Source organism: Mugil cephalus, chromosome 19, assembly GCF_022458985.1.
Source record: "Mugil cephalus isolate CIBA_MC_2020 chromosome 19, CIBA_Mcephalus_1.1, whole genome shotgun sequence".
Classification (NCBI taxonomy): domain Eukaryota; kingdom Metazoa; phylum Chordata; class Actinopteri; order Mugiliformes; family Mugilidae; genus Mugil; species Mugil cephalus.
In genome coordinates this window covers 6873993-6901563 of record NC_061788.1, presented here as the reverse complement: position 1 = coordinate 6901563, position 27571 = coordinate 6873993, and the positions used below count along the sequence as shown (strand labels likewise).

The following is a 27571-nucleotide window of genomic DNA, read 5'->3' as shown; positions in this document are numbered from 1 at the left end:
ATCTCGCCCTTCAAAAGCAATGGATGAGTTGGGATTTAGTTCATGATTGGCAAATCTGTGGCCAAATTAAACTGTTAGCAGACCCTGGAGCAAAAATAAATCTCTGTGGGAGCCCCTGTTTACCCCCGAACTGCTACCAAATGCACCGTGTTATCTCCAAATTGCCATATAGACCCAATGGTCCTATGCTGGAATACTTAAAAGACACAGTGACATAACATAATAATGCGGGGACCTGCTTTAGTTGAATTTGTTCTACATTTGTGCATATACTCTAACAAGGATCCAACACCAAACTGAGGTTTGTGGGGCCTTGAATTTAGGGGAGTATCACAGATTATAAAGAATAAGAGTGTGGTGGATGTTTCGTGGAGAATCATCATGGTGTGCCTTCTTAGGAAACTAGTATATATAGAGAGAAAACAAATATTATGTTGTGTAAAAATACCTGGTAATAACTGTTCCTCTACCCAGGATGAAATGAAGATTTACACCACATGGTGTCACTGTTGTCCTTATCTGGAGTATTTCATGTCAGCTGTTTACACTAAGGAAGTTATATATGCTTCAAGACCTTTCATGAACTCGGCTAAATGGATGATAAAACGCCCAGACTGTCATTAAGGCAGTCTATCTTCACAAAATGTTATAATTAGTGCATCCCGGTCGTGCAACACACCCGTTTGTCTACTCACCACACACATGCAAATTAAATTACAAATTAGATAGTTATTCTTGACATCTGGATGACCATGTATGTGAAAGACACATTTACACATGCCATCTATTACAGATGCAGTCCATTATAATATAAGTAAAGGAAAAGTCCAAATGCCAAATTGTTTACTCCAATATCAAGAGAATATTAATTCAAATAATATATTAACATTTCGATTTATTTATTTCATTTTATTTTTATTTTTGTTGTGGTTAGAAACATGCTGACACAAACAGCAACATAACTCGGGACAGGGTGTCAGGTGAAAATCTTCAAACTGACAGCGTACGTATTTTTGAGACATTACGAACCTCCCCAAAGTGTTTGCTTTGGCCAATCACTTTGTCGCAGTCGCCACCCATCTTCATGCTGCCTTTCTTGATACTCGGAAATTCTCCATTTTGAACTCATAAACACTAATCACACGTCTGAACATTATATAGAACAAATCAAAAGACGTACCTTAAAGTTATCACGGTATATAGCCCACGTTTTCTAATTTTTAATTTTAAGTTTATCTTTTAAAAGCATCCACACCTAGGTGTATTTCGGGATTCAGAAATATTCACTACGGCCCCTAAATGCAGCACCAGTTTCCAACGTGCACAATGGTGACGTTTACCATATCATGATGGCGGTAGCCTGGACTATTTTGAATTCCGTCCCGCTTTTCGAAGTTTACACAACGTCTGGTCGGTGAAATGTAACATTATTCTGGCGAGAACACAAAATAATAGAGTCGACATTATGGATTCCGTCGTGGGGGACGACCTGACGCTCCCCGTTGACATCAACGGAAGGTAAAACTGTCAACGATATAGCTAGCGAGCTAAGGCTAGCTAGTATCAGCAGTGCTGTGTGTTTAGCTAACGTACTAATCCGAAAGTAGCATTTCATACAGTTACCGCAGCATGGGCCCTGACTGGAACAGATGCACTCGAGTTATCTTAAATTAGATATGTAACTGAACTAAGCTACTTTAGGCCCACAGATAAAAAAAAAATCTAATGTAGCATCTTTTATAGCTTTTAGCTCTTATAAGAAATCATTCTTTGTTTTTATGGTTGTTATAAGATGGGGTCATCTGATATTTTGAAGTTCATATATAAATGTAAAAGTATACTAGCATGTTGCCATGTATTTTAGCAATATGGGGTTTCAATAATAGTTTGAATTACTAGGACTAGTGCCGAATGTGTGAGTGGCAAAAGAAACTGTAGCCCTGTAAAACATATTTGGTGAATGATGTTATTTCAAACGCTCGATGTTTTTTTTTTTTTTTGTTTTTTCCTTAATGGCATGTAACCTCAAAAAATGTATACCTAAGCATAACATAGTCTCGTAGCTGACCCAGAAAAATTAAAATACTAACGAAAATATGACTCATTCTTCCCCGATGAACGAAAAGTGCAGTGTATGTAAACACTGGTGCGGATCGGTTGCCTTTTATTGACTCCCTGTAGCTGCTACAGTTATAAATCATACCCAGCTCATTGGATGTTGCCGTGATATTACCGCGATTGGTTGGTCGGTTTGTTGACTGTCATTCAGAGGGCGAAAGAAAGCGGAAATTATGTGAGGCGGTGTGTTCAGACAGGACGTCTCCCTGCACTCTTTGAACAAAATGTGGAGGTAATGTGTTATATTTCTTATTTATTTTAATTTTGTTTTTATCACGTGTGCTCACCCTGCCATGACAGAAGAGTGTGATTGTGGTAGGTGAACCGTGTATTATTCTAGCCTTGCTTCACAGTGCTGCTGCTGGATAGTGTTTGCTGAATAGTGCTGAATATAGCTAGATTTTCTTCTTCTCCACCCAAAAGCTCATTGTAGCACCTCTGCGTTCAAGTTTGTAGTGTTGACCCCGCTTGGTGTCCTTTTAAATGACCTAGCCCAGCTGTGTTCAGTGGAAAAGCGGTCATCCAGGTGGTAAGCGTGCCTCAGTAATCCAAGATGTTAGCTGATATGTATGGTTTGAATTACTTGTTCGGTAATTCTGAAACCCGATTCACTTCATTCTTCACAAGTTATGACTTGCGTACTGTTCGTCGCTTCAGCTGATAGTGTTGTTTTTTTGTGTAAATGTCTTTCACGATATTGTGAGTTTGCTGCCTTCATTTTTGTCTGTTGCAGCTGAACAAAGTGAGAAAAAGAGGAAGTGAATGTTTACAGGCTCTTACATTGTTTCCACTGGGTGTTGGAGAGGTTACTACGACTGCAGCACAGATGAAACTGTCGAAAAGACGCACACACGCGAACCAGTTGTAATGACTTTCGTTCTTTATGAGAGGATTTCAGTTCAAATAGTTTCCGTTGAAATAATTTCACATGTTTACATTCTCCGCTTTTAATCTTATCACGGCTCTTGCTGTAGAGTGCTTCCTCTCCATTAACACAGGAAGAGGTTGCTTGGCATGTGAAACCTCAGTGATGCAATTATTGTAAACATTCAGCATTTTGGGGGGTTCCTGCAGCATGTATGTGTCTGTGTGTGGATTTTTACAAGGCATCAGCAAGTAATGTTGAACCGCTTTGAAAGTACCAGGGTGATCAGGGCCAAAAACCGAAATTACATCCCCCTTGACTTATTGTTGTAATGTTCGGGCTGAGTATTTTCAGTCAGCATCTTCTAATTTTTATTGTAATGTGCTGTATGTGTTGGACTGCTTCATGTTGGTATGTTTTGTAGCTGTGGTTGAGGGTCAATGCAAAATAAATATGTTGAAGAGCAATGTCTTGATGTCTGCAGTCTGACACCGACTATAGTGTATTTCTTTTATCAATTAATGATACTCATGAACCTCAGAGTCACAGAAAGACTGGAAGTAAACAAAGTGAAACAAATATAATGTAATTTGTCATCAGTATCAGTTTATCGTTTTATGGTATGCTAAGTTCTATATTGAAAAAAAGAACATGAAACTTGTTCATATTTCATAAAGGAACTGTTGGTCTTTGCTGAAGAATATAGCAGAGAAGCAGAGCTGTGTTTTGAATGACCGGGAGGAAGTTATTCAATGCTGAACTTATTATTTTTAGATGCAAAGGTCAGGGTCGTGAAACATGAGCTTGTTTTTATTTGTGCAAGTTATTTCCCTCTCAGATTTGTCAGTAGAAGAGATGCTTTAACAAACAGCATTACTACTGTACAGTGTATGTGTATGTGGTAGTTATCGGTATACCATCTTATGCTGTGGCAATTAATCCCCGCTCCCCTAAATGCCGTCGCGATCCAGATGTGTGCTGCTGATGTTTGGTGCATTGTGCTGTGTCTGTGAGTGACGCCGTCGCCCCATCAGAGCCACACACAGTACTCCACTTGTCTCCCAATGAAAGCCTTCTCCATCCACTAGTTTCACTGTTTGTCTATCCTCCTGTCTGCCTGAACATGAGAGCTAGGCTGCCACTGGCACATGGTCACACACATGCACACACACACATACATGCATAGAAAGGAAGCTCCGCCAGAGTGGATGTAAATGAAGCAGAGAGTCATTCTTAAGCTATTTATGGAGTGTCCTAAGGGCTCAGTGGAACTGGCCAGCGTGAGTAATACTTGAACGCCTTGCATTTGTGTTTTTCAATGTTATATAATATTCAGTTTATATAGGCACCGTGATCTGGGATAGAGAGCAGAGTTTGATTGGGTTCTTACGATTTATTTATTTGAATATTTGAATATTTTTGTTGGATGTAGTAATTTATATTCAAATGCAAATTCAGATATATTCACATATTGATAGCGACAAGACTGCGTCACTAACAAACCATTCTGTCTCCAGCTGCAGACTGCCAGACTCCATAGATGCTGGAGAATATTCCACAGACAGCATGACAGGTAGAGTAAGAATTTCCTTTGTTCTACCCGTCTTCTTTTTCCTGCTCAGGTGTGTCTCCCTCGTGTATTAATTAATGCCGCTGCTGAATCGTTGCTGTGACCTCCTACGGTTTTGTCTCCAGAGCTGTGAGCTGTGACTAGTTGGATGATTATAATAAGCTTATCCCATTTCTAATTGATTGTCATGCTCTTGTTGTGTGCCAACAATATACACAAGGCTATACTAACACATGTGACCCAGTAAACAACTTGTTCACAAATATAGGAAAGCATCTGTGGCATTTTGTCCAGTCAGATGTGTGGATGGCAGCTAGTAATGTTTGTAATGCTTTGAGCATTTCTGGGCAAATTCCATGTTTTACTGTTTTTCTATAAATTAAATACAACTAGACATGAGTATGAACCATTTTTTCAAACGTTAATGCAGTAATTTTTGCATTTGCAAAACTTGGACGACACAGTCAGGTGCGACCCCTTTGCCAGGTGTCATAGCTTTCACATCGTTTTTGTAGCTTCCTGAGAGGCTTTCTGTTCATTATTTATGAATTTAATAGCAACACTTCTTGCACTTTCATTTCCAAAAGCTGTTTGGATCATCATCCCCTTTTAGAAGGCAGCCTCTTTTCAACATCATTTTCTCAAATGACTGCATTTGCATCCACGGTTTGCTGATATTAAGTGAAATCCTTCCTGTGTGATGTTTGCTGACTCACTGGTACTGTCCAAAAGAATAATATTTCCACCCCCTAGCCGTCCTTTTCATCAAGTGCATGGCAAGTCTGTATCATATTTCAGATGTTGCATTTTGTGATGAGGTTGCAGGTAAAGATTCCTTCTGAATACTCTTCCCTGTTTCAGTTAAGTCTTCCTGCAGATATTTTGCAGTCTTATAGCTGGTTTGTTATTCTCTTATGCCCAGAAGATGTGCACTTGCTCGTCCAGATCTTGTTTTGACTGTCACGACTCCCCATTTCTTAATGACATTTCAGACACTTCAGTGCTAATTGCATGCTGGAAGCACTTTGATATCTTTTTATGTCCTTCCTCTGCTGTATAGGCGTTAATTTGCAACGTTTTCAGATTTCCGCTCTGTGATTTAGAGGAGTTAATGTTGGTTGAGTGTTTGAGTCAGAGAACCGAACTCTGTTTTCCTAATGATGATACTTGCAAGTCCCATTAAGTTAAACTTGAATGAATGAATGGAAGTTCTGGGTATTTTACAAGAAGAAGGATGCACAGACATATGCACAATCCACAGTTAAAGCTCATTTTAAAGTGTGACGCTGCAGGGGTTTTAATAATTTCTGTTCATTTTAAAAAAAAACATAATTTATAGTTTGGTTACTACATTTTACATTATTATTGCAATATAACATTATTTAACAGATAATTTTGCAAACAACAAAAAAGTCTAATTCTTAAAGTAGCCATATAGTGACAGCAGAATCAAGAAAATGAGACCCAAGCAGAAACAGTCATACACATTATTTTATTGTAGAAATTAGAACAAAATTTAAGGTTTTGTTTCCACCTAATGCTTCAGGCATTGTGAATAAAAAGGGAATTATAGCAGTAATGACTTGAGGCTGATGAATACCATCTGTAGAGCTCTAGATCCGAGCTTGCATTGAAAACATCACCCAACACCGAAGCCAACAGGAATAGAAGTAACATCTCCCAAATTTATAATTGTACAAGTGATACTATAGGAGTGACTGAGTCAAGCAGCAGCGAGCTATGAATCAGGAGTTAGTGTTGTGAAATGTCTTGTTGACTAGTGTTACATGATCGGCCATGGGCTGCCTTCAGCTGGTCTAAACAGGGCAACTCTCCAGAAGCTGTTTCACCTCTGATTGCCTTTGCAGCAAAAAAAAAAAAACATGATTCATTTCTCTTTATCTCCATAAAACCAACAGAGGGGGGATGACATATTCCTGTAGATACCATACTCAAATTACTAAAATATACTTTTGTTTTGTTACAGCTCCATCGTTCCCTGAGATGTCCCCTATTAAAGCTCTCACCATGAAGGACTATGAAAATGTGAGTGATGTGGTCATACACTGAAATGTGTCTGTATGGGTTTGGTGGTCAACTTTACGCCGCCACAACAAATTTGGTTATTAACCCGATCCTCACTCTGACGAAAAAACCAAGCCACCCTGACCATTTATGGAGATTTTGTTATGAAGTGTGTGTGTGTGTGTGTGTAGGAGGACTGAGGTGGGCCGAGGTCTATATTTCAGCATTTGAATGGAATGCATGCTTAGTTTTGGGCTCGCGCTGCCTGGCTGTCTGCATGATTAGAGGTTTATAGAGGGGTCCAGACTTCTACCTCCTCCCTTTGACAGTCTACCCAACCCCCATGACCAGATGTATGCTGTTCCAAGCCTGGAGCACAATGATGCACAGTCTACTTCACACACCCAGCACGCACAAGCACAAGCACTCAAACACACACACACACACACACAAGCACGAGCGGCTTTCTTCATTTCTAAAAATAACCATACACATGGCCCCTTTCTCACATGTAAACATGCCATCCCGCTTTTTTCCGCTGATAAAGTGTGTGACTTCTGTTCTTTGACCCCAAGTATTTGTCCTAATCCTTTTTATTATCATTTGGAATTTGAAAAAGAAATACACAGAGGGCCAGACACACTGAAATATCTGAATGCGTGATTCTTAATCATAAGCTTTAGCACATATTGAAATGTTTCTGTTACATTCGTCCCCAGCAAATCACAGCTCTGAAGAAAGAGAACTTCAACTTGAAGCTGCGGATTTACTTCATGGAGGAGCGCATGCAGCAGAAATGCGACGACTCCACCGAGGACATTTTTAAAACGGTGTTGTATTCTGTTTACTTGTTAAAATGTGCATTATGCTCATTATGTCTCATATTTCTGTGACCTCCTGTTTGCCAGATTTTGTGTGACTCAGTGTTTTCCACTGGTACTAAATGAGATCACATCTTGGGCAACAGCTGGATTTTATTCTGCCAAAATCCTGCATTTATGATCTCACAACAGCAAAAATGCCTTTTCATTGTTGCTGCTTTTTTGAGTGCACATTGGAATCTTCTGGTCTGTGATGATGATATTAAGACCACTAGTGTCTCTTGTGTTCTGATTGAGAAGTGAGGTGTCACAGTAATAGATTCAGTCTTCTTTTTTTAATTGGTCACCAATCTGATAACTCCTTCTTAGAATATGTAGTATATTTTGTACTTTTTTGTGACGCACCAGGTCTTTAATTAATGCTCAAATGTTTTATCTTATAGAACATTGAGCTGAAGGTGGAGTTGGAGTCTATGAAGAGAGATCTGGCAGAGAAACAGGAACTACTCGTGTCTGCGTCGTATGTATTGTTCTCTGGTTCACGGTCATTAAGGTTACATATTTAAACTCATTTTAATAGTTCAGACACCAACCTAATCTTTTCTGGGAATATTTTTCAGCAAAGCGTTGGAGAGCCTGGCTGGTCGAGAATCAGGAGAACCCCGACGGGTGAGAGAGCAGGCTCAGAGGGAGATGGACGCACTCAGAGATGCATTTAATAAGAGGATAGCCGACTTGGAGCAGGTGAGTCAAACATTATTTCACCCTACTGAACACATAAGCGTTTGTATGATAACATTACTTAACCACTGGTTTTATTAAAGTGCATTAAAGTAGGTGTTTTATTTGCTATTTTTTCCTCATGTCAGTGTCTGCGAACGGCGGAGGAAGAAGTTGAGAAGATGGCAGGCATCGCAGAACAGGAGAAGCTTAAGAATATAAACATGGAGAAACAGATTCAAGCCCTGGACACAGCAAGCACCTTCCACCCTGTTTCCGTCCCGAGTCCCGTCCAAGACCTGCAGCTGGCCCTGCAGGAGAAAGACAAGTATGGACGAGGGAGATAAACTCTGACACATTCATATTTTTCCTCTGTGAAAAGACATTTTATAATAATAAAGATGTACTACTTTTTTTTTATCCACATCAGTATCATTGAGCAGCTCAAGATCACTGTACAGAACCAGGAAGCTGTAATTCAGCAGAGGAGAGGCCAACAGGCAGATGTACCATCAGCCGACCGTGTTAAACAACTATCTGATCTCATCGCCAAGAAAGATCAAGAACTTGAGGTGTGAATTAAAAATTAAATTATTAACACATGGAATAGTTGCTTGTGTCTGTGTTGTGCACATATCGTCACTTTATGTCCAGCCTTTAAATAATGATACTTTTCAGCATTTCTTTCAGTATGAAAGTACATGTGAGTGACCTCTGTCTGTCTGTCTGTCTGTCTCCCAGGCACTGAAGGACGAGCTACACAGAGGGAAGGACAAAACACAGCCGGACCTTCAGGTTGGTGTATATTTCTTCTGATGTAACACTGAATAACTACTGCAGGAGGCTTTTTATATCATGCATTCTTTCCACTACTCCTTTGTAGTAAGAGATTTGCCTTGCACCAGGGGTTTATTCATTGGCACTTAATTAGTTATAACAGTGCATTCACGTGTTGGATCCTTCAAACTCAGACTACACATGCACACAGGCAGTAGTTTCTGCTGTGCCACACAACGCGGTTTCTTCTTACACAGGATTGTCTATGCTGTGCTGATGGCCCTTAGGAAATGTTCTCTAGTAAGTTTTGTGACTTTTTTTTATCTGGATGTGTCCTAGTACAGTTTTATTTCTATTCATGTTGAAAGTAGTGTTCTCTTGCTTTGTGGTGGTAATGCTGGGGCTTCAGTCTGTTTCACTGTTGTTTATTTTACTTACATCATCATTGCTATTTGAGGATGGCCATTTAAGCTTGGTCAGATGTCTGAAAACTGCTCAGATGAAGTAACCAGTAGAAATTCACTGTATCAACCAACTGCTTGGACATTCGATTTATATTTGTCGTAAAAAATCTCTAAGTTTTCTATAATCAAAGGTTAAAAGTTAATAGATTGTTTTAAGCCTGGCTTAAGTATATGATGCATATCGTTAAATATGTAACTTGAATGATGATTTGTGAATATTAGTTAAAATATAATGTACTTTTATTTTGTCACATAAGAAAAAATAGAAATTGCAACTGTGTAGAGAAAATCCAGTTCAGTTTGCAAGTAACCCTCATGCACTACTGTTAGAAGTATGTTGATGTTCAGATTAGAAAGCCGTTAGTTGGGCCATGTCCACGGTTCCTCGTCAAGTCCTGACGTCTGGACTCAGATCACGGTGTTAAGACAGGATTACCTTGCTGTCTGGAGACAGTTCCTGTAAAGGTTATTTATGGCCTTCCCTTCTTTATTAAAAGAAACATTTTTATAATTTATTAGTGTTTATCCCATCCACTTTTGCAAGAGGGAAAGAGGGTTTTGAAAAAATGGTGAAAATGTGCCTGCCAGGATTACTTTAGTTAATGACGGAGCATCAAGTGGCTTCTCCAAGACACAAGTGTAATGGAATACAGGCCAAGAGTTACTGTAAAACACCTCCTGTCATCACAAAGTAGATTTTTAGATGTATTTCCCAGCGGGATGGAGTCTATTGGAGCTATGGGTTGCTGCCATTACTGCCAGTCCCCCGAAGAGACACCTGCATGGGGCCAGTCTTGTGCCGGATTCCTTTTTCGGGGCATTTTGGAGGAGGTTTTTGAGAGATGTTAGGGTCATGGCAATAACACAGATCACTTCAGCAGTCCTAGAGGATTTGATTTGATTGAATCTGTGGGGGAGAGTGGAATGGAGGCAGGAGCGGGGATTATTAAGGCTTAGGGCTTATAGTGCTTTGCACTCAGTCATTCTCTTCTGTGCTTTGCATGCTGGTGCACTGAGAGAAAATGATAGATGGCTGTTCTGTGGCTGGCAAACTGATGGCCGTTGGGTCATTCTGGAGAGTCGCTACGTCATTGAGACATTTTTTGGACTTAATTTAAGTGGTTGAGCGTGGACCTCAGGAGCCATGAGGGATCTGTGTCGTATATGTGGTGTTCGTCTGGTGGGAAGCCAGTGTCGCTGGATCTTCAGCTCATCAGGAAAGAGGAAACTTCAAGTCATCCTCTCACACGTGCTTGGCTGGGATGTGACTCGTGATGGTCGTGGAGAGTTCCTCTGCGGGAAATGTGTGTTCCAGTTAGAGAAGGTGGTGCAATGTGATGTTAACATCAGCCAGCTGCAGGACGAGCACAGCACTCAGATCCAGAAGCTGCAGGCGGAAAAAGAACACCTGATTCAGTGTATCGTGCACATCTACAACAAAAACAATCCTGGTAGCAGTGACAAGGAGAACGCCAGCTCTAAGGCTCTACACAAGTCCTCTGGGGGAGGCAGTCCCGAAGATGAGGCCGTGTGTCAACTCTCCAATGAGAGGCTGCATTTCAAGGAAAGTGGAAGCAGTCGAGTGGGGAATCGTATGAGAAGGTGTGTTAGTCTGGATGTAATTGTCAGTAAAGGACCAATCCCTGGGCGCTCAAGCCTTCGCAGCAGCCGACAAGGCTCAGGAGCAGGGTTGGATAACTTGGTGAAGAGTTTTGGGCTCCGAGGCACACGCCAACATTCGCAGAGTACGTACCTTGACCTGGTCCAGCATAAGGGCACACTGCCTAAATCTGGATTCAAAGATCGCTCCACATCTCTACAGTCCCTGAATCGGGACTTCTACGCGGACACCCCTCCAGACCCTACACCCAAACGAAAACTGAGGGAGCCCACTGTGTTTGTTGCAAGATATGGCGCTAATGAAGACCCAGGAGGAAAGGCTCAGGCCAGAGCACTGCTCCACAGCTCTCCCAGTCAGCCTTCCATAATCTCTGATCTGATCCAGCTCCTGCGCTGCATTTCCAGGCAGCAAGTGTCTGCCCCTGCAGGGAGTCGCATCCCTGTCCTGAAGAGGTTAAATGTTGGGTCTCTCATCCAAGCGAAGCGCAGACTTAGAGAAGCAGAATGGAAGTCTCTGCATGACCTTACAGAGGAATTTGAGGATGAATACACCCCTGTTAGAGTGAAGGTAGTCCTTTTTAGTAATCCCTGCTCTCTAAACAGGGGTAGCTCTGGTAATGAGCTTTGACAGACAGCAGCTTTATATCTAAACATGTTTGCTAGCATTGATTCATTTTCCATTTGTGTTGTTTTTGTCTTCTCTTGAAGAGTGACATCAATCAATTGGAGTCCGTCAATAAACGTCTGACTGAGGAGCTCCACCAGGCTAAAAGTACCTATGAGAATCTGACAAAAACATTGGAGGATTCCCAGAACCAGAACAAGGTATTTGGTTTATGATGCATTTTCAAATCAGACTGATATGTCACTTTCTCTGACATCCCATCAAATTTATATAAACAGATCCTACTGGGGAAGCTGGAGGAGAAGGAGAACGAACTCAATTCTGAGAAGAAAAATTCTTTGAAGCGAGATAAAACAATCCAGGGGCTCACTCAGGTCCTCAAAGAAAAGGAAAAAGAGGTACGGATAATACCTTAATACCTTAATTATCAACAGACTTTATTTATTAAGGGAATCACAGCCATGGATGAGATTACACAGTTACTGTTCTGGGTTATGCAAACCTCTAACACCAATCTGTCCGTCTTTATTTGTTGCTTTGTACAGACTGCAGAGCTGTGTCATGAGATCGAGGACAGGGATGACGCTTTGACCAAGGCTAGAGAGGCTGCACATAAAGCCCAGCTGCAGAAATACCAGGTATGTCACTGTACAATTTATTAAGAACCAGACTTAGTCACCCATGTACTACATCTGTTCTCCCTACGCTCCATTTGCGCAAACAGTTCTCGCTTATATCTCCAACAGGGAGTAGAGGAGCACCAGAACTTATTAATGGGAAAGCAAACAGAGTTGGCCCAACTCCAGGGAGAACACCATGCCAAGGTGCTTGAAGCCCAAAAACTACAGCGTGCACTAGACAGAAAGGAGCAGGAGCTGGGTGACTTGCAGCAGGCAAAAGACCAACTTGAAGTGGAGCTAGAGGACCTCCAACAACAAAAGAAGAATGGAGATAAAGCCCTAAATGTAAGAATGTTACATTTCCTGTTAAGCTGTTTTGTTGTCTCCAGGACTAAATATCCTCCATATTTTCTGTTATCTGGCTCTGTACAAATATCAGCTTTTGTGTGATAGTACTATTATTTCCCCCTCCAGGATCTAAAAAATCAGCTCAAAAAGCTGAGTGATGAAACAGGGGAGAGGGAGGGTGCTCTGAAACAGGAGTACCAGGAGCTGCTGGACCAAACTAAAAGAAAACTGCAGACCAGCGAGGCCACAATCCAGCGGCTAACATGTACCCTGGCTGATAAAGAGCAGCAGCTTCAGGTGACGGATGAGCACTGATAGATGTGTTCGTATATGTGTGTTGGTACTTGGTTTTAATATTGATTCGCTCTGTTCATCAGGAGTACATAAACATGGTCAGAGACTTTGAGCGAAGCAAAAGTCCAGGAAGTAACGATGGCGTGCTTTCCAAACTGCGGCAAAGGCTGAAGGAAAAAGAGAAGGCTCTGGAGGTGCGTATTCATTCTGCATATTCATTCTCACCATGGTGACTAATTGGATTGTGACATCCGTGTGTTTGCTTTCACACAGCAAGCGCTGGATGACAAATTTTCTGCCATTGAGGAGAAAGACAATGAGATTCACCAACTGCAGCTGTTGCTCAGGGAAAAGGAGCGTGACCTAGACAGACTCAATAACCTGCTCTCTCATAACGAGGAAACCATCAATGTAAGTGACGGAAGATGTTTGATGGGTAAAATAGTTGAAACTTAGGTTCATGTGTGTGTGGACCTTTATTTTAAAGGGATCTTCTTCCCATTTTTCTCCCTCCAGAGTTTTGACAGTCTGATCAAGGAGAAGGATGTCGAGCTTCAGCATCTTGCAAACACTCTGAAGAACCTACAGAGAGCCAAGCAAGATGTAGAAGATAATCTAAACAGATCTCTGAGGGACAAGGACTCCATCATTAGCCATCTGCAACTCTCCCTGGAGGGCAAGACAAAGGATTTGGAGGTTGGTCGACTTCGCACAAGCTCTGCTCTGTTTTTTCAGCATTCTGATCCAGGACGTTGACTGAAGATTTAAAATGTTCTAACTTTTGCTTGCAGGAAATGGCTGACTCAATGCTGAACCAGACACAGAGTCAGGCTCGCGACCTGGCTGAGCAAATGGGCCAGAGGTTGAAGGTTACAGAAGCCATGCTGGCCGAGGCTGTGAAGGCCAGGGAACAACTAGTTGCCGACAACCAGAGTGCTGTGGAAGGGCTGTTGGCAACAATTACAAGCAAGGATCAACTTCTCAAGGTCCTCGTTTAATCATGGAAACATTTTCTCAAGCGATTTCACTGATAACTTTTATTTGTAGCCACAAACAGCAACATAGTTTTGCAATGAAAACCATATAGCCGTAACAATAAAGTCATATTCAAATACGGTAATGAATTCAGTACAGTATAAACATATGAGTAAAATGTTTATTTATACAAAATGAGGGCAGAGCTCACTAACTCATAACTTTGATCCGCTGCGTCGTCTCCCAGGAGTCTGCTGAGCACTACAACCGCATGCTGTCGCAGCGCGCTCAAGAGATTCAGGAACTGAGGAAGCAGCTGTCTGACAGGCAGCAGCAGCTTGCCACCGCTGAAAAGCAGAGCTCCACAACAACCCAAGAGGGTTATTTAGAAACGGCAGAACTCAGAGCCCTGCTCGCCGAAAAAGACGCCCTCATCAATGTAAGATCCTCTGGGATACAACACAGGCATTCAGCTGTAATATGTGCTCGTCTTGGAAGACTAATAAGAAAGGAATATAAAAACTCCCAAAGAGAATAACATGCTTTTTCCCCTAATAACTTGAGGATATATTTCAAAAGTGCAAGTGTGCTGACTTGTTACTTTGACTTGCAGAAGCTTCTGCAGCGTGGTCAGGAGAGAGATCAGTTTCTGTTGGAGATCAGACAAAAGGCAGAGCCAGACCAAGTGTTGGAGCTCAGACAAACTATCCAGATAATGCAGGAGAAATTGGATGAGAGGGAAGGTGAGGCTTTTGGAACTTTAAATCCTCAGACTGGATATTTAAAGCTACAGTGCATGCCGGCCTTACATTCAAATCTGCTTCGTTTCCTCTAAAGCTGAGCTGTCCAGAAGGAACAGTGACGACAATCAGGAGAACAACCCGCTCTCCAAGAAGACAGTGGTCATCCTGAAAAAGGAGTTAGCTCAGAAAACAGAAGCACTAAACAAAGCACTGAAGAGGGAAAATGAACTGAAGGTCAGTGAGGAAGAAGCATTTCATAAAGTCATAATCAGATCCTGAAACTGATATTCATTGTTCTAATCCTCTGCACTATTTTCTTTTTTTTTTTTTTTTTAATTTCCAGATTTCATTGGCTGACCTCCAGTCATTGCTGTCCGAGCTGGAGGGCCGCAATGAAGGTCAGGCTGCTAATATCGACTCCCTTACTTCTACTCTGAAGACCAAGGAGGAGATTATCAATGTAAGAGTCACATTCATGTCGCATGTAGTAGCTTTTCTTGGGAACACATTTGAACGTAATGGGCTCTTCTTCAGAAGTCTTAATTATCTTGTTTTGTTCGTGACATGGATCAGGTTCTCCACCTGCGCCTTGGTCAAAGAGGTGACAGTCGTGCTGATCATACCCAGGATCATGCCATCGCCTCTGGCATGGAGAGGTCACTGCCTGTGCTTCCTCAGAGGGAGAGGACCATGATAGGTGGAGACAGCCAGCAAGAAGTAAAGTTTTACCTACTTTTTTAAAAAAAATTAATGACATATCAAAAAAAAAAAAACACCACACTATTTTCAGTGATCTACGTTTAACACAGTTTCTGTTCTGCTATCAGACTTTACCCAACCTTATAGCCTTGCAACAGGAGCATGACTCTCTGCATAAAGCCCTACGAGCTGAGCAACAGCTCTACTCCAGCCTGGTCAGGACTGTGAAGGAGCAAGACAGGTAAGGACGTGCAACAAACAGTTGTTACGGATAATTTAAAGACGCATATGTTGGATTCACGTTGTGCAAATTAACCTTAACTCTGTGGACGTGCATGTTTTGATTCTCAGCGCCCAGCGTCTCCACGCTCTGCAGCTGGAGCTGGCAGCAGTGCAGCTTCTCAGGCAGCAGCTAGAAGACGGCATCAAGACTAATGAGGAGCTCAGGGATGACTTGGAGAGAGAGTTGCACAAAGCAAAACTCAGAGAAGGTGCAGTGCAATCACACTGAGTTATAAGATGATGGTGACTGAATCGAGGAAAACTTAACAAAAGAGAAGTTAAATAAAAGGCTTTCAGACCTTAGGAACGATAACTGGATGTATACTCGATAGTTTCCAGGGAACACTCACACAAACACTCACACTGTCTTCTTTGTCGTGTGTGTGTACCTGAAACAGTACCTCTTGCTGACAAGCTCACGTCCCCTCTTTGTCTTTTCATTTTGCATGAACACCTGGTCCCTTCACTTTTCATCCATGTGCACAGTCTGTCCTCTGCTCTTTACATCATCACCTCCTCATCTGCATGTCTTTGTCTATGTCAGAGTTGCTCCTCACTTCACTGTCAGTAAATGTAATGATTCCACACTTGTCTTTCCTTCATTAAAAATAAATAAAGTCTTCTTTCTGTTTCTCACTTTTAACCACCCTTTTTTGCTTTGCTTGTCCCTATAAAACATCTTTTTTTTTCTTTTTTTTTTGCTGTATCATCTTTTAACAACCCCCTTGTTACTAATCCAACTCATCCAACCATCTGTCACATGAATTACATTAGATGCATTAATATGTCGTTATGTAACAGCACGAATAAAGGCATTGAAGGTTTTCCTATACTAATTTCTGGTGGGATTATATAATGATGCGAAGAGTGACCCATTAAAGTCTTCTGAAATAGATCCTAATCCAAAAAGCTCAGGTTTGTTGTCTTAAGACACCAGTTGATGTAATTTAGCACCGTCAGTCATTCAGATGTGGTGTGACATCAATGCACAGCCTTGAGAGAGATTAAAAGTGTCACTATGCGCTGAGGTAGTCGTCTAAGCCAAATAACTTGAGCGTCTGACCATGTGCACGCATGAGCGCGCCTGTCTAGCGCATGCTCGGCCCACGTTCGTTCCTGTCTGCAGAGTGGCAGGTGTATAAATAGGTCAGCTGTAAGTAATGGGGCCGTGACTCGTGTCCTCACCCACTGTAAGATGCAGGGGGATAATTAGCACTGATTATACAACCAAAGCATGAAATGTAATCACTTTAGCATCATTGTTTAGATAACGTGTGCACGTGCTCTATGCTGTTGGTCATAATATTCCTTTTTTTGTGTCTGTAGATTCCTTGCTTCTCTTATAACTTAGTCAATACTTATCTGAATCTCTATAAGTCTGTGGTAAAGGACTAAACTATTGTTCATTTAGTTTACTTTCATTATTTATGCATGTATGGAAAGATTAGATTTTTTTAAAAATTAAAATTAGGTTTAAGTTCTTCACTATATCAATGGTCAGACATAATATTTTACACTGATACATTATCAAAAATTACGACAATATCATCGTTGTGGGGTCGTTAATTAAACTTAATGATCCAACATGCAGATTGCTGTAAAATGTGACGGTAAAACACCTTCTGTATGTCTGTTCAGGTATGGACCTCATTGATCCCAAAGAACTGGAGAGCATGAGGCATCAGCTTGAAGATGCCCATCGCTGGAATACATCTCTGCAGGCTCGCTTAGGAGCAATCCAGAACCGTGGAGGAGGGGTCGGTGGAGCCAACGACGGTAAGACCAGAAAAACATACACCTGATAAAAAATATTCTCCTCCATCTGCAAACACTTTTGAGAGTTTTGCTTCATGTGACTCTTGGTGTTTTATTTATTAGGCGACACTTTGAGTTTCATTGGAGACCAGACTTCCTACCTGAGCATCTGTGTGGGAGAGGGCCACGATGACAGCTTGTCTGAACTCTCAGCTCAGGAGCTCAGACAGAAGGTGAATAACTGTGCAAACTTGTGTCTCTATTGGGAGGAATCATTGTTTCTCTTTGTCTTATTGTTCTACTTTGTCATCTAGAAACTACTTCTTGAGACGTGTTCCCAAAATAGATAAACCAATTATGATGCAAATGGATAAAAAGTTACTCCGTCTGTGTACACAGGTGCTGGAGCTGCAAGACTGTGTTGGCAGACTGCAGACTTTAAATAACGAACTGCAGAACCGACTGTCACTTATGGAGACGTCGGAGCATGATACAGACAAGGAGGAGAAAGCCGGCAGTAACCCGTGGAAACAGGTTAGAGGTCATGAAGGACAGCTGTAATGAACAATGTTATGTTAAAGCCTTTTTTGTTGGTATTTAGTAGTAATATTTTTTCTACAGTATGTCTACATTTAGAAAATACTTAATGAATCATAGCCCATTGTCTAACATCCACCTTTATTAGCTCCTTTCTAACCTTTGAACCTACATCTTAACCTCTGCTCTGTCTAGCCTGTTAATAATATCTCTGTGTTATTACATGTCTTATTTTCTCTAACAAGTGTGTTTCTGGTCTGTAGTAGAAACTACCCTCTTCCTCTATCCTTCAACTTTCCTAATCAGTCCCTGTTTTTTTTGTTTTTGTTTTTTTTTTTTATCTCTGTGTCCCATGAAATGGTCTCTCTCTTCGCCATGCCACATTAGACACATCATACCATTTTGCTGTTGCTGTGCAGTGCTTTATGGATTCTGTTCCCTCTTTAAGTTTTCTTTTACCGAGCCATGTGTGTCATACTCGCCTCCCATTCCATTACTCTAGCAGCTTGAGAAGACACAGGATATGCAGTCGCTGGCTCATAGCAATAAGACACATCTCCCTGGTCAAGACAAAGGGAGCCAAACAAACATCACAGCAGGACAGGTATGAAATATGTGATCATTTACAGCCTTGTTTAAAGACATTATACAGATACTGTGGTTTATATCGAGCAACTTTTTGAATTTTCTAACTACTCTTTTAGATTGCATCTGGAAATCTGTTGGATGATGCGACTGTGCACAGTGGCCTTGACCAGAGTAGAGAGCATGCTCAGTCTGGTAACAACATCTCGGACACTGGAGAGCAGGATTCAGTGCAGAAGAACAGAGATGTAATGGCACTTAAAACCCTGTTGTCTGATTGTGGATCCACTTCAGTATTGCACCTCAGGTGGGTCCTTTCTTTAGCACTATTTAGAGTAGAGATTGACCGATACGGATTTATTTATTTATTTATTTTTAACATCAGCCTTAGCCGGTGGCAGATATGTGCTGCCTATTTTTCTGTGCCAATATTTGGAGCTGATACTTCTTTTTCTTCCTCCATTTACATGATAACAAACATTACAACATTAAACATTTATTGAAACATTTGCACTCTTTGTACGCTCTTATGCATACAAAATAAACAGGTAAAAAGAGGTAGAGCACAACTGTTTTACAGCTACCAGCTGCACGCACTCTGCTAGTGGGTGGATAGGCAACGTATGGGCTGCACAGGTCCCCTGGATGCGTCTGTCTTTATTTTGCCGGGAAGATGCCAATACGCAGCCTGATGTTGGTCGACCAATATATCGGTCAATCTCTTCTTTAGAGCACACTCTTTATTTTCACTTTTACATAACAGTCAGCTGCCTAAACGGTAAACTAATGAAAGATTCCTTCTTACAGAGAGGAACTGCTCAGACTTAGATCAGAAAATGCAGCACTTCGGGGTCTCCTGAAGGAACAAAAGTCCACTGAGTGTAAAGAGAAAGAGAGTGCAGACGCCTCAGGGAACAGCAGTGAAGGACAGTCTGAACTGAGAAGGAGTGTGGAAACACTTCACGCTGATGCAAACAGTGACTCCAAGGTCCTCAAACTGTCAAAAGAACGGCGAAAGAGGCAGTCAGATGAGGAGTTTGATTGGGAGACTCTTGGTACCACTGTCAGCATTGCAGATGAGATGGAGAATCCAGTAACTAAATCCCAGTCACACAGCAAGAGTCCAAAGCAGCATATCACAAGACAAAGGGTGAGTTTTGCACTGCAACAGAAAAATAAAAAAAAGCATGCCATATTTCTTTCTGAATGAAGTGTGATGGTCAGTGTTTTTAACATCTGTTGATCTTTGTTTCAAACCTAGGCTGGTGTCAAATCTCGCCTCCCCGTGCCAGTGAAGCTGAGATTGGAGTCCATCAGCAGTATACAGTCTGCGAGCTCTGACCAGCTGAACACCGATGAACTTCAACATCTTAATCTGGATGTTGTCTATGGGTGTGACCAGCCGTTGGCAGCAGACTCCGACTCTCACGTGTCACACCAGCATGTCATTTCCCCATCCTCCACCCTCAGACATGCTCATCGCAGCTGCAGTCCTGGAGGGTCTGACATGGGCTCGGGAGACAGAACATCACTGGATCACACCCAGGCCGACTCCGCCCTTTTCAATCAGCTGGAGCTTCTCCACCAGGAGTGCCAAGAGAAGGAGGCTCTGATCAACAAGCTGAGTGAGAAGCTTGCTGACTGGGAAGAGCTCCATGCTCAGATTCAAGAAAAGGACAGGCTTAATCACCAGTACATAGAGGCCTTACAAGCTGCAGAATCCACCATCGCTTACTTGACTGCCTGCAGTCTCGACAGTCAGGGTGGATTTGGACACACAGGTTCTGGTTTTCCAGACTCGGATGTTTCCCTCAACAGTAGATGCATGGAACTACAGAAAGCCCTACAGGAGAAGGAGGAGTTCAACAACCATCTGGTTGAGCTATTGAACATGGCAGAAAAAGCCATAATCTCCTCTGACAGCCAAGATAAAAATCCAGAAATCAGCGATCTTTGTTCAAAGATAGAGGATGCTTTACAGAAGGTAAAGGCATCTAGAAGCATAGAGAGCCCTGGAGAAGAATTTGGAGGTACTGAGGGCTCTCTGCAGGAGCTGCAGCGTCATGCTGACTCTTTACAGGAGGCACTTTGGGAACAGAACAGGCTAAACGCAGAGTTGCAGGAAAAACTGAGGGCTGCAGAAGTTGCCTCTCAACATAGTAACCGCAGCGACGCCTCGTCAGCGCAGGGGGAAACATCAGCAGAGTCACTTAAAACCGAACCTCACGGCACAAAAGGTTCTGATAATAATCATCTAAATCAAGAGGTGATTAAAGTTTTGATGAACTGTTTTAGTGCAGCGGAGTCTGCCATTGCCTCTTTAGCAGGTCACTGCACAAATAGTGGTTCATCAACTTCTGGTAGATCATCACAGATCAGCCCAGAACTGCAGAATAATTTAGACAAACTTCAGGCAGCTCTGCAAGAGAGGGAACAACTGGGAGAACATGCCCAGCCAGTTACCCAGTCCAGCAGCAATCAGTCCTCTGCTACAGCTGGAACAAAGGGACAAGATCTCCACCAGCATCTGTGTTTCCTCTACAAGGTCTTTTGTGATTACTCTCAGAGGATATCTGAACTCCAGGCTTCCTCGCAAGCAGAGAGGGGCCACAGAGGGGAGAGCAAGACCCCAAAGACAGTACAAGATGATAAAAGATTACCCCCAAGTGTGCAGGCAGAACTGGAGAGTCTCCACAAGGCACTGAGGGAGAAGAAGAAAGCCTGTAAAAACCTGGAGGAGAAACTAGCTACTGCTCTGTCCAGTACATCCTCTCCTGAAACTTCACGGAAAGGTAACAGACATTTATAAATGCTTCATTTGTTGTGTTCAAGCGGTTACACTGCATAAGAATGCCCTCCTCATGAACACAACATAGAAGAAACAAAACAAGCTTCACTACATGATGTCTTGCTAACCTAACATATATTGCTCCCAATGCCAGCTCCTGAGCAGGATGACAAAGGCGTACAGGTGGATTTGCAGGACCTGGGTTACGAAACCAGTGGCAAGAGTGAGAACGATAGGGAAGAGAGCAGTAGCACAGGTAGACAGCCTTTAGGCAGACCCTGCATGTCTGTCTGCTCAGTGGACACTAATAACAAGTGTGGACAGATTCTCTCACTGTATGTCTGCATGAGGAGTGGATAAACTGTACCGCACTGTCTCTGACACGGAGATGTGTTTGCAGTTTGGGTCTCATAACCACACGGTCTCTTTTCTGGTTTTAACCTGGGATTCTTTCTGCACTGTTCCCAAATTTGAATGGACTGTCAATACTTGTCATTGACGAATTCTTGCATGATTCCAATCTAAAGTTTGGGAAGGTCTTTCGAGCACTCATTAACCTTTCACTTTTCACTCGACTACTTGTATCCCACTTGGTTTACTTCCTCAGACGGCACTATCCCTTTTTAGTTACTTTCACAACATGTTTAGATTCCTTCTCTAGTTTAATGTTTCTGTGTCCCTTGTGTTGTCAGATCTAGAGGTGGGTGTGAACCCTAGTCGCAGTGCGTCCAGCCTGCCCTCCCTGTTGAAACATGAACAAGCCGCCTTCTCCTCTACTGAAAACTTGGACTCAACCTCCAGTACCCCGTACCCTAGTTCCCCAGCTCTCAGCTCAGCCAAGGTATTCATCTTATCCCCCCAAGAAAGTCCAAGACACTCACAAATTCATTCACTTTTCAAAAATCACGCACCTCTTTTCCTTAGATTTATCTTTGGTTAATTTAAGATGCATTCGTGCCTTTTGACAATGGATCACAGCATCGTAGTTTAAGCAGCAGCAGTTTAACTTATTAAGTCTGTGCGAAAGATTTAACCATCTTCTTTTTATTTTTAGGTCAGTCTCAAAGGTTTGCAGGTCTATGATGAGTACGGTGTTTCTGAAGACCCTCTTCAGCTTCAGGCCCAAGTCAGAGAGCTCAAGGTCCAACTGGAAAACCAAACCAAACTCATCCTCCAAATGCAAAGTCTTCTGCGTAGGAACTCCCTCTCCAGTGACCTAGTTACCAACGCATCTGACCCGGGCACCAACCCAGGCGCCCACAAAGATGACCGTAGCCAAGATCGTATCTACAGAAGTGGGCAGCTAAGGGAGAAAAAAGAGTCGGAGAACCCGTCAGCGAAGGATAAAACCAGCCTTCTCAATATAGAACTGGAAAGGGAGAGGACTGCGAGCAGAAATGAACAACTGCAGCCGAACCGCAGTCGCTCCACATCACCTGCCAGGTCAGAAATCTTCTACCTTTTCAGCCGCTGAAAGCTGGACTGGTCATTTTTAAAATCAAATCTCGACTGAAGCTGTCAACGTTTTCGTCTTCCTCGCAGACTTGACTCCCTGGTGCAGTCGCAGGCCAGGGAGCTGTCACAACTGAGGCAGCAGATCAAGGAAAGCCGCAGGCTGGGAGCCCTGCACCGCCGGCAGCTGGAGGAGCTGAACGAGGCCTTTAAAGAGCTGCTGCAGGCCAGCGAAGTGGACCACTACATGGGGGAGGTGGTCAAAGAGCAGCTAGACAAGAGCTTGAGCATCGTGGAGCGGCTGGAGGGACGGCTGGACAAAGGTAGCTTTTCATTTGTTGCCCTGCACAGTTAAATGAGCTAATTCACAAAACCCTTCAAAAGTGAACATAAAGCACAATATCAGTATTTTTAATATCATTCTTGATGCCAGTAGTTAATGAAATTAAAGGTAATAAAGCTTTTCTAGTTGTGCAGAAATGACTTGATGCTCTAGCGAAGAGAGATGAACACAAACGTGCAGTCGGTCGTAACTGATTTGTACGGACAGGTCCATGACAGCTTCTTCTCCTCTGTCTTGCAGGAGATTCTCATCTGAATAATGAGGACATGGCAGCTCTGGAATTGTCTCGCAGGTATGTCCAGTACTGTCCAGTGCTGTCCAACAATTCTGGAGGACTTCAGGTCATGATACCACTATCTTTGCATTAAATGCAAGTCATGGAGCCAGTAGAGCAGTTGCCTCTGTCTAGGGAGCACAGAATAAATTACCATCTTTCCCAAAATGTTGATTTATTCTTTAATGACATAAGACAATGTCTTTTGTAAATCTCCTCTTGCTGGTTTCAGTCTTTAATAGTTAATATAAACACACTGTTTCTTTATCAGTCAATAAAGCAGATTTTGTTTCTCAGTATTGAATGGGACACTTTTAACTAGATTTATTTTTCCAAGCGATTCTTCTTTTTTTAGGTCACATCCGCTCTGTCTGAGAGTCGGGGTCATTAGCGGAGCTTTTTTGATGTTTGTCACATGGCCCCCTTTTTAAACCCCCCTCCCACTCAGCCACTTGCCTCATGACCCCGGGCTGTGTGCGTGAATTGTTGGTTTTGAATAGCGTCCTGCTGTTGACCTAATTTTGTCTCTGTCAACCAAAACATTAAGGTCACTAACCAGGTCAGTGGCATCTCGCGGAAATTAGAGGGGAGCACAAAACATGCTGATGCACTTTGCCTGAAACACCACGATACACTTTTTACATTTTTATTTCTCGGGATTAGCAGGAGAGAGCGTCCCAAGAGCAGCTTTCTCTTTAATTGCAGCAGATTAATTAAAAGAATTTACTTTATTACCACATGTGAATAGCACAAATACTTGATTAGATCAGGAATTTGAGTTGCCCGTGGTGGCATCATTTTAATCCATTACTACCGATCTGGGCAGTGTTGGGGAGCGTCAGCAGGCGTCCCAGTCACTTTCCTTCTACGAGGAGAGCGTGAGAGATCCTCCTGACAGCCTGTGTAGAATCCAGCAGGAGATAGATTCTCTGCGTGTGGAGCTAGAGGGCGAGAGAGAGCTGCTGCAGCGGCACGTCAGCCTCCTCGTCCAGCAAAACCTCACGCTGGCTCAATACACCAGGGAGCAGCTGGACCAGTGAGTGGGTTTAATCCACATACACAGCGTGACGTTTGCCGTGAACTCCTCCCTTCAAGTTTTCCAGCTGTGTGTCTCTGCTGAAACTTCTCTTTCAGTTGGCTTCTAAAGTGCTCATTTATCTGCTCTTTTTTTGTTTTTGGAGTGCTGTTCCTTTTTGCTCAAACATCCATCGAGAAGATGTGATGAGTAGTCGCTCTTGAACACTGAGCCGTCACAGCTGGTTTTAACATGATCCGCTCCGCTCCCTCCCAGGTTGGCCAAAGAGCTGCAAGAGAAGAACCGGCTCATCCAGAGCCTGCAGAGCCAGATCAGAGGCCAGAGTCCCGGCAGCCACCACAGCTCCCACTCGGACCTGTACCCCTCAGACAGGACCTCTACCTCCTGTCACAGCAGCCCGACCTCACAAGGTGGCAGCCGAGGACACGGTGAGCGTTTCCAGCTCTTAAACCTAGTGTTGACAATGGAATTTATTTGTGAATGGGTGTGAAAGCCAAGTCCAATTATAGTCTAAAGTATCCATGACGATGGGGGCGTGTGCACTACGCTAGGCTTAACTCAATTTGCTTTATTAAAAATGCATATTTTCTCCACTTCTTGCACAGTGGATGTCTTTGAGATTACTCGAGTCCTTGTTCGTGGGCACAGCCAATCTAGTCACGGCCTGTAATAGCACTTATTTTCCACTCAGATCCATTGTGTTGCAGTGAAGCATCCTGCAGAACAAAGCGTGCGGTCCAAGGATAGAGCCAGTGTCCCGTTTCAATCCTCCGCCACTTAAAGTTGCATTATTCAGTGGCATGTATCCGGTTCGATCTTCAAATTGTGTTCCCTTGGGGGAAAGAGGCAATGGTGGATATGGATATGTGAGAGGAGGTCCTGCAGGGACCGTGTTTAGGTTGCTCTACTGTTAGTTGTGTTAGTGTGGAGGCCATTAAATTCTATTTTACCAATTACCAACTATAGAAAGAGGAGCGTGACCTAGTATTAATGTCAGGATTTAATAAGTGATGGGAAAAGGACATAACTTCATAAAGTGATGAGGAATGTCTCCACATGTTTAGGCCAGCATCCCCTCACTGATTGGTCAGGTGGAGCCGCCCCTCCCGTAGGAGGAGCCCAGAAGGAAGGTGTGCCCGGTCCCAGCAGACTACAGGGCCTCCAGAGGGAGAACGGGCGACTGCAGGAGCAGCTGAAGAGCAGCGAGGAACTCAACGCCACCCTGCGCAGCGAACTGGACCTGCATCGCTCCATTATGGCCCAGACCAGCTCCCACCCCCAGGAACAGGAGCGAGGACACGACCAGGAGGGTTCAGGGCCTCAGAGAGAGGCACAGAAACGAGACGGAGACGTCGGCTCACAAAAGGCTGCAAGCGAACAGCCGCACGTGATGAATTCAGGTAAATATGAGGGGTTGGTTTAGACTTTTCATAGCAAGTATACTATATACTTGCACTATACACAAAGGTAGTGTAGTAAAAATATTTTCAGAATTACATTTATTTTGCTTTTGGTATTGGACGACATTGAAAGGGGCACCAGTATTGACCAGTATTACAAAACGTTTTTTTACAAAATTGCAAGAATTTCTCCATTTCTGGTAACATCTGTGTGTTTGTGTGTGATAGATCTGCTGGCAGAACACCTGCAGGAGATCAGAGCCTTACGACAGCGTCTGGAGGAAAGTATTCGCACCAACGACCACCTCAGACAACAGCTGGAGAGAAGACTGGCGGAGGTGGAGAAGGATCCAGGTACACATCGAAAAAGTGATTGTATCACAAATACAGTGGTGTGAAAAAGTGTTTGTCACACCTTAATGTTTAAATGTTAACATAGATAACACAAGTAAACACAATATGCAGTTTTTAAATGAAAGTTTTTATTAGAGATTGACCAATACAGATTTTTTGGGAGCTGATACTGAGCCGATATTTGGAGCTGATACTGCTTTTTCTCCCTCCATTTTCATGATAAAAATTTCACAGTGATAACAAGTCTTGATTTATCCAAAAACATAAACATACTCAGATAATATTTAAAGCTTTAATGTAAACAGTTAAAAACAGGAAGACCACAAGTATTTTTCAGCTTCCTGCTGCGTGCGCTCTGTGCTCAGAGTGGGCAATGTATGGGCTGCACGTCCACAGTGTCTCCAGCAGCACAGCGCAGCCTGTGGATAAGTGTCTGTGAATCTTGTCGGGGAAAAAAAAAAAACTGATACACAAGGCATATGTATTGACCAACTCAGCCTTATATTGGCCAATGCTGATACCAGTAAAAAATGCAAATATCGATCTGATATATTGGTTGGCCGATATGGAAAATTGATTTCCCCCTAAACTTAATAACTGGTTGGGCCACTATTAGCAGCAACAACTTGCAATGAGTCTTTTGCTGCGCTGTGGAACATTTAAGTGCGACAAACATGCAAAAAAAAAAAAGAAAAAGAAATCAAGCACCTTTATTTGTTGATTGATGTGTTAATTTGAATTTCAGCAGCGACCAATATCTTCATCCACGGCAACGAGGAGCAGACTCAGCTGGCTAACGAGGTGCGATTCCTCTGGGGACAAAACCAGGTCCTGAAGGAACAACTCAACGTGGGATCTAGAGGTAAAACCCCACCTGATTTAAGAAACCTAAACACACCTTTACAGTTTAATAAGTGAACTCACAAATGTGCTGTTTTTTTCTACAGACAAGCAGAAGGAGAACGAAAAGCTCCGGGAGACTCTGGCCAGGCGGACGGCCAAACTGGAGCAGAGCAGGAAGGAGTGTGAAGCTCTGAGGCAGGAAAACCGACGGCTGCAGGAGAGACTGGAGCACAGCATCCAGGAAAACTCGCAGCTCCTGGATTCGCTGCAGTACAGCCGAGAGGAGCTCGGCAGGTACAAACACACACACACACACACACACACACATATCATCGTATCATTACCGCTGTCCTTCATGCAACCTGAAACCACACGCCCTCCCAATTACCATCCTAAAGAGTCATGACTATTACCATTATTCCATACTATTAGTGGAGCTGTGAAACTTGAGAGTGTATCATTTGAAGGTCCGTTAACACACACATGTCCGTGATGACGGTATGTGACCTCGTGGCCCCGGGTCCCGCTGACACAAGGCTGAAACTCTAAACCACGAGTCTCGTTTACAGACCGCATCTCCTCTCCCTTTCGCTCACTCGTCACACCTGAGCGTCGTATACCGGTTCATTCATAGAATA

The 27571-nt window shown here is 42.9% G+C and overlaps 1 protein-coding gene across 8 annotated transcripts in view; it reads left to right on the top strand.

The window, feature by feature from the left end:
- Positions 1–1342: 1342 nt before the first annotated feature.
- cdk5rap2 (CDK5 regulatory subunit associated protein 2) overlaps positions 1343–27571 on the top strand; it is a 30711-nt gene continuing 4482 nt past the window's right edge. For 2 of the 8 annotated variants that reach the window (XM_047569159.1, XM_047569154.1), the window contains exons 1-34: positions 10176–11548; positions 11689–11805; positions 11884–12003; positions 12151–12243; positions 12352–12570; positions 12700–12870; positions 12951–13061; positions 13141–13278; positions 13384–13563; positions 13659–13853; positions 14090–14281; positions 14456–14585; positions 14680–14819; positions 14929–15045; positions 15159–15302; positions 15413–15525; positions 15636–15775; positions 17205–17342; positions 17445–17554; positions 17721–17855; positions 18361–18462; positions 18563–18750; positions 19251–19593; positions 19705–21235; positions 21386–21487; positions 21924–22072; positions 22286–22674; positions 22774–23006; positions 23267–23318; positions 24592–24764; positions 25401–25736; positions 25965–26090; positions 26836–26952; positions 27038–27227. In XM_047569159.1, the coding sequence (XP_047425115.1) occupies positions 10505–11548; positions 11689–11805; positions 11884–12003; positions 12151–12243; positions 12352–12570; positions 12700–12870; positions 12951–13061; positions 13141–13278; positions 13384–13563; positions 13659–13853; positions 14090–14281; positions 14456–14585; positions 14680–14819; positions 14929–15045; positions 15159–15302; positions 15413–15525; positions 15636–15775; positions 17205–17342; positions 17445–17554; positions 17721–17855; positions 18361–18462; positions 18563–18750; positions 19251–19593; positions 19705–21235; positions 21386–21487; positions 21924–22072; positions 22286–22674; positions 22774–23006; positions 23267–23318; positions 24592–24764; positions 25401–25736; positions 25965–26090; positions 26836–26952; positions 27038–27227 (7778 nt within the window). In that variant the 5' untranslated portion in view covers positions 10176–10504. Of the gene's footprint in view, positions 1519–2240; positions 2351–4007; positions 4264–4500; positions 4557–6540; positions 6600–7297; positions 7409–7842; positions 7920–8019; positions 8144–8268; positions 8448–8549; positions 8692–8860; positions 8915–10174; positions 11549–11688; positions 11806–11883; positions 12004–12150; positions 12244–12351; positions 12571–12699; positions 12871–12950; positions 13062–13140; positions 13279–13383; positions 13564–13658; positions 13854–14089; positions 14282–14455; positions 14586–14679; positions 14820–14928; positions 15046–15158; positions 15303–15412; positions 15526–15635; positions 15776–17204; positions 17343–17444; positions 17555–17720; positions 17856–18360; positions 18463–18562; positions 18751–19250; positions 19594–19704; positions 21236–21385; positions 21488–21923; positions 22073–22285; positions 22675–22773; positions 23007–23266; positions 23319–24591; positions 24765–25400; positions 25737–25964; positions 26091–26835; positions 26953–27037; positions 27228–27571 lie in introns of those variants that run through there. The other 6 variants (XM_047569160.1, XM_047569161.1, XM_047569162.1 and 3 more) reach the window with 6 other exon arrangements.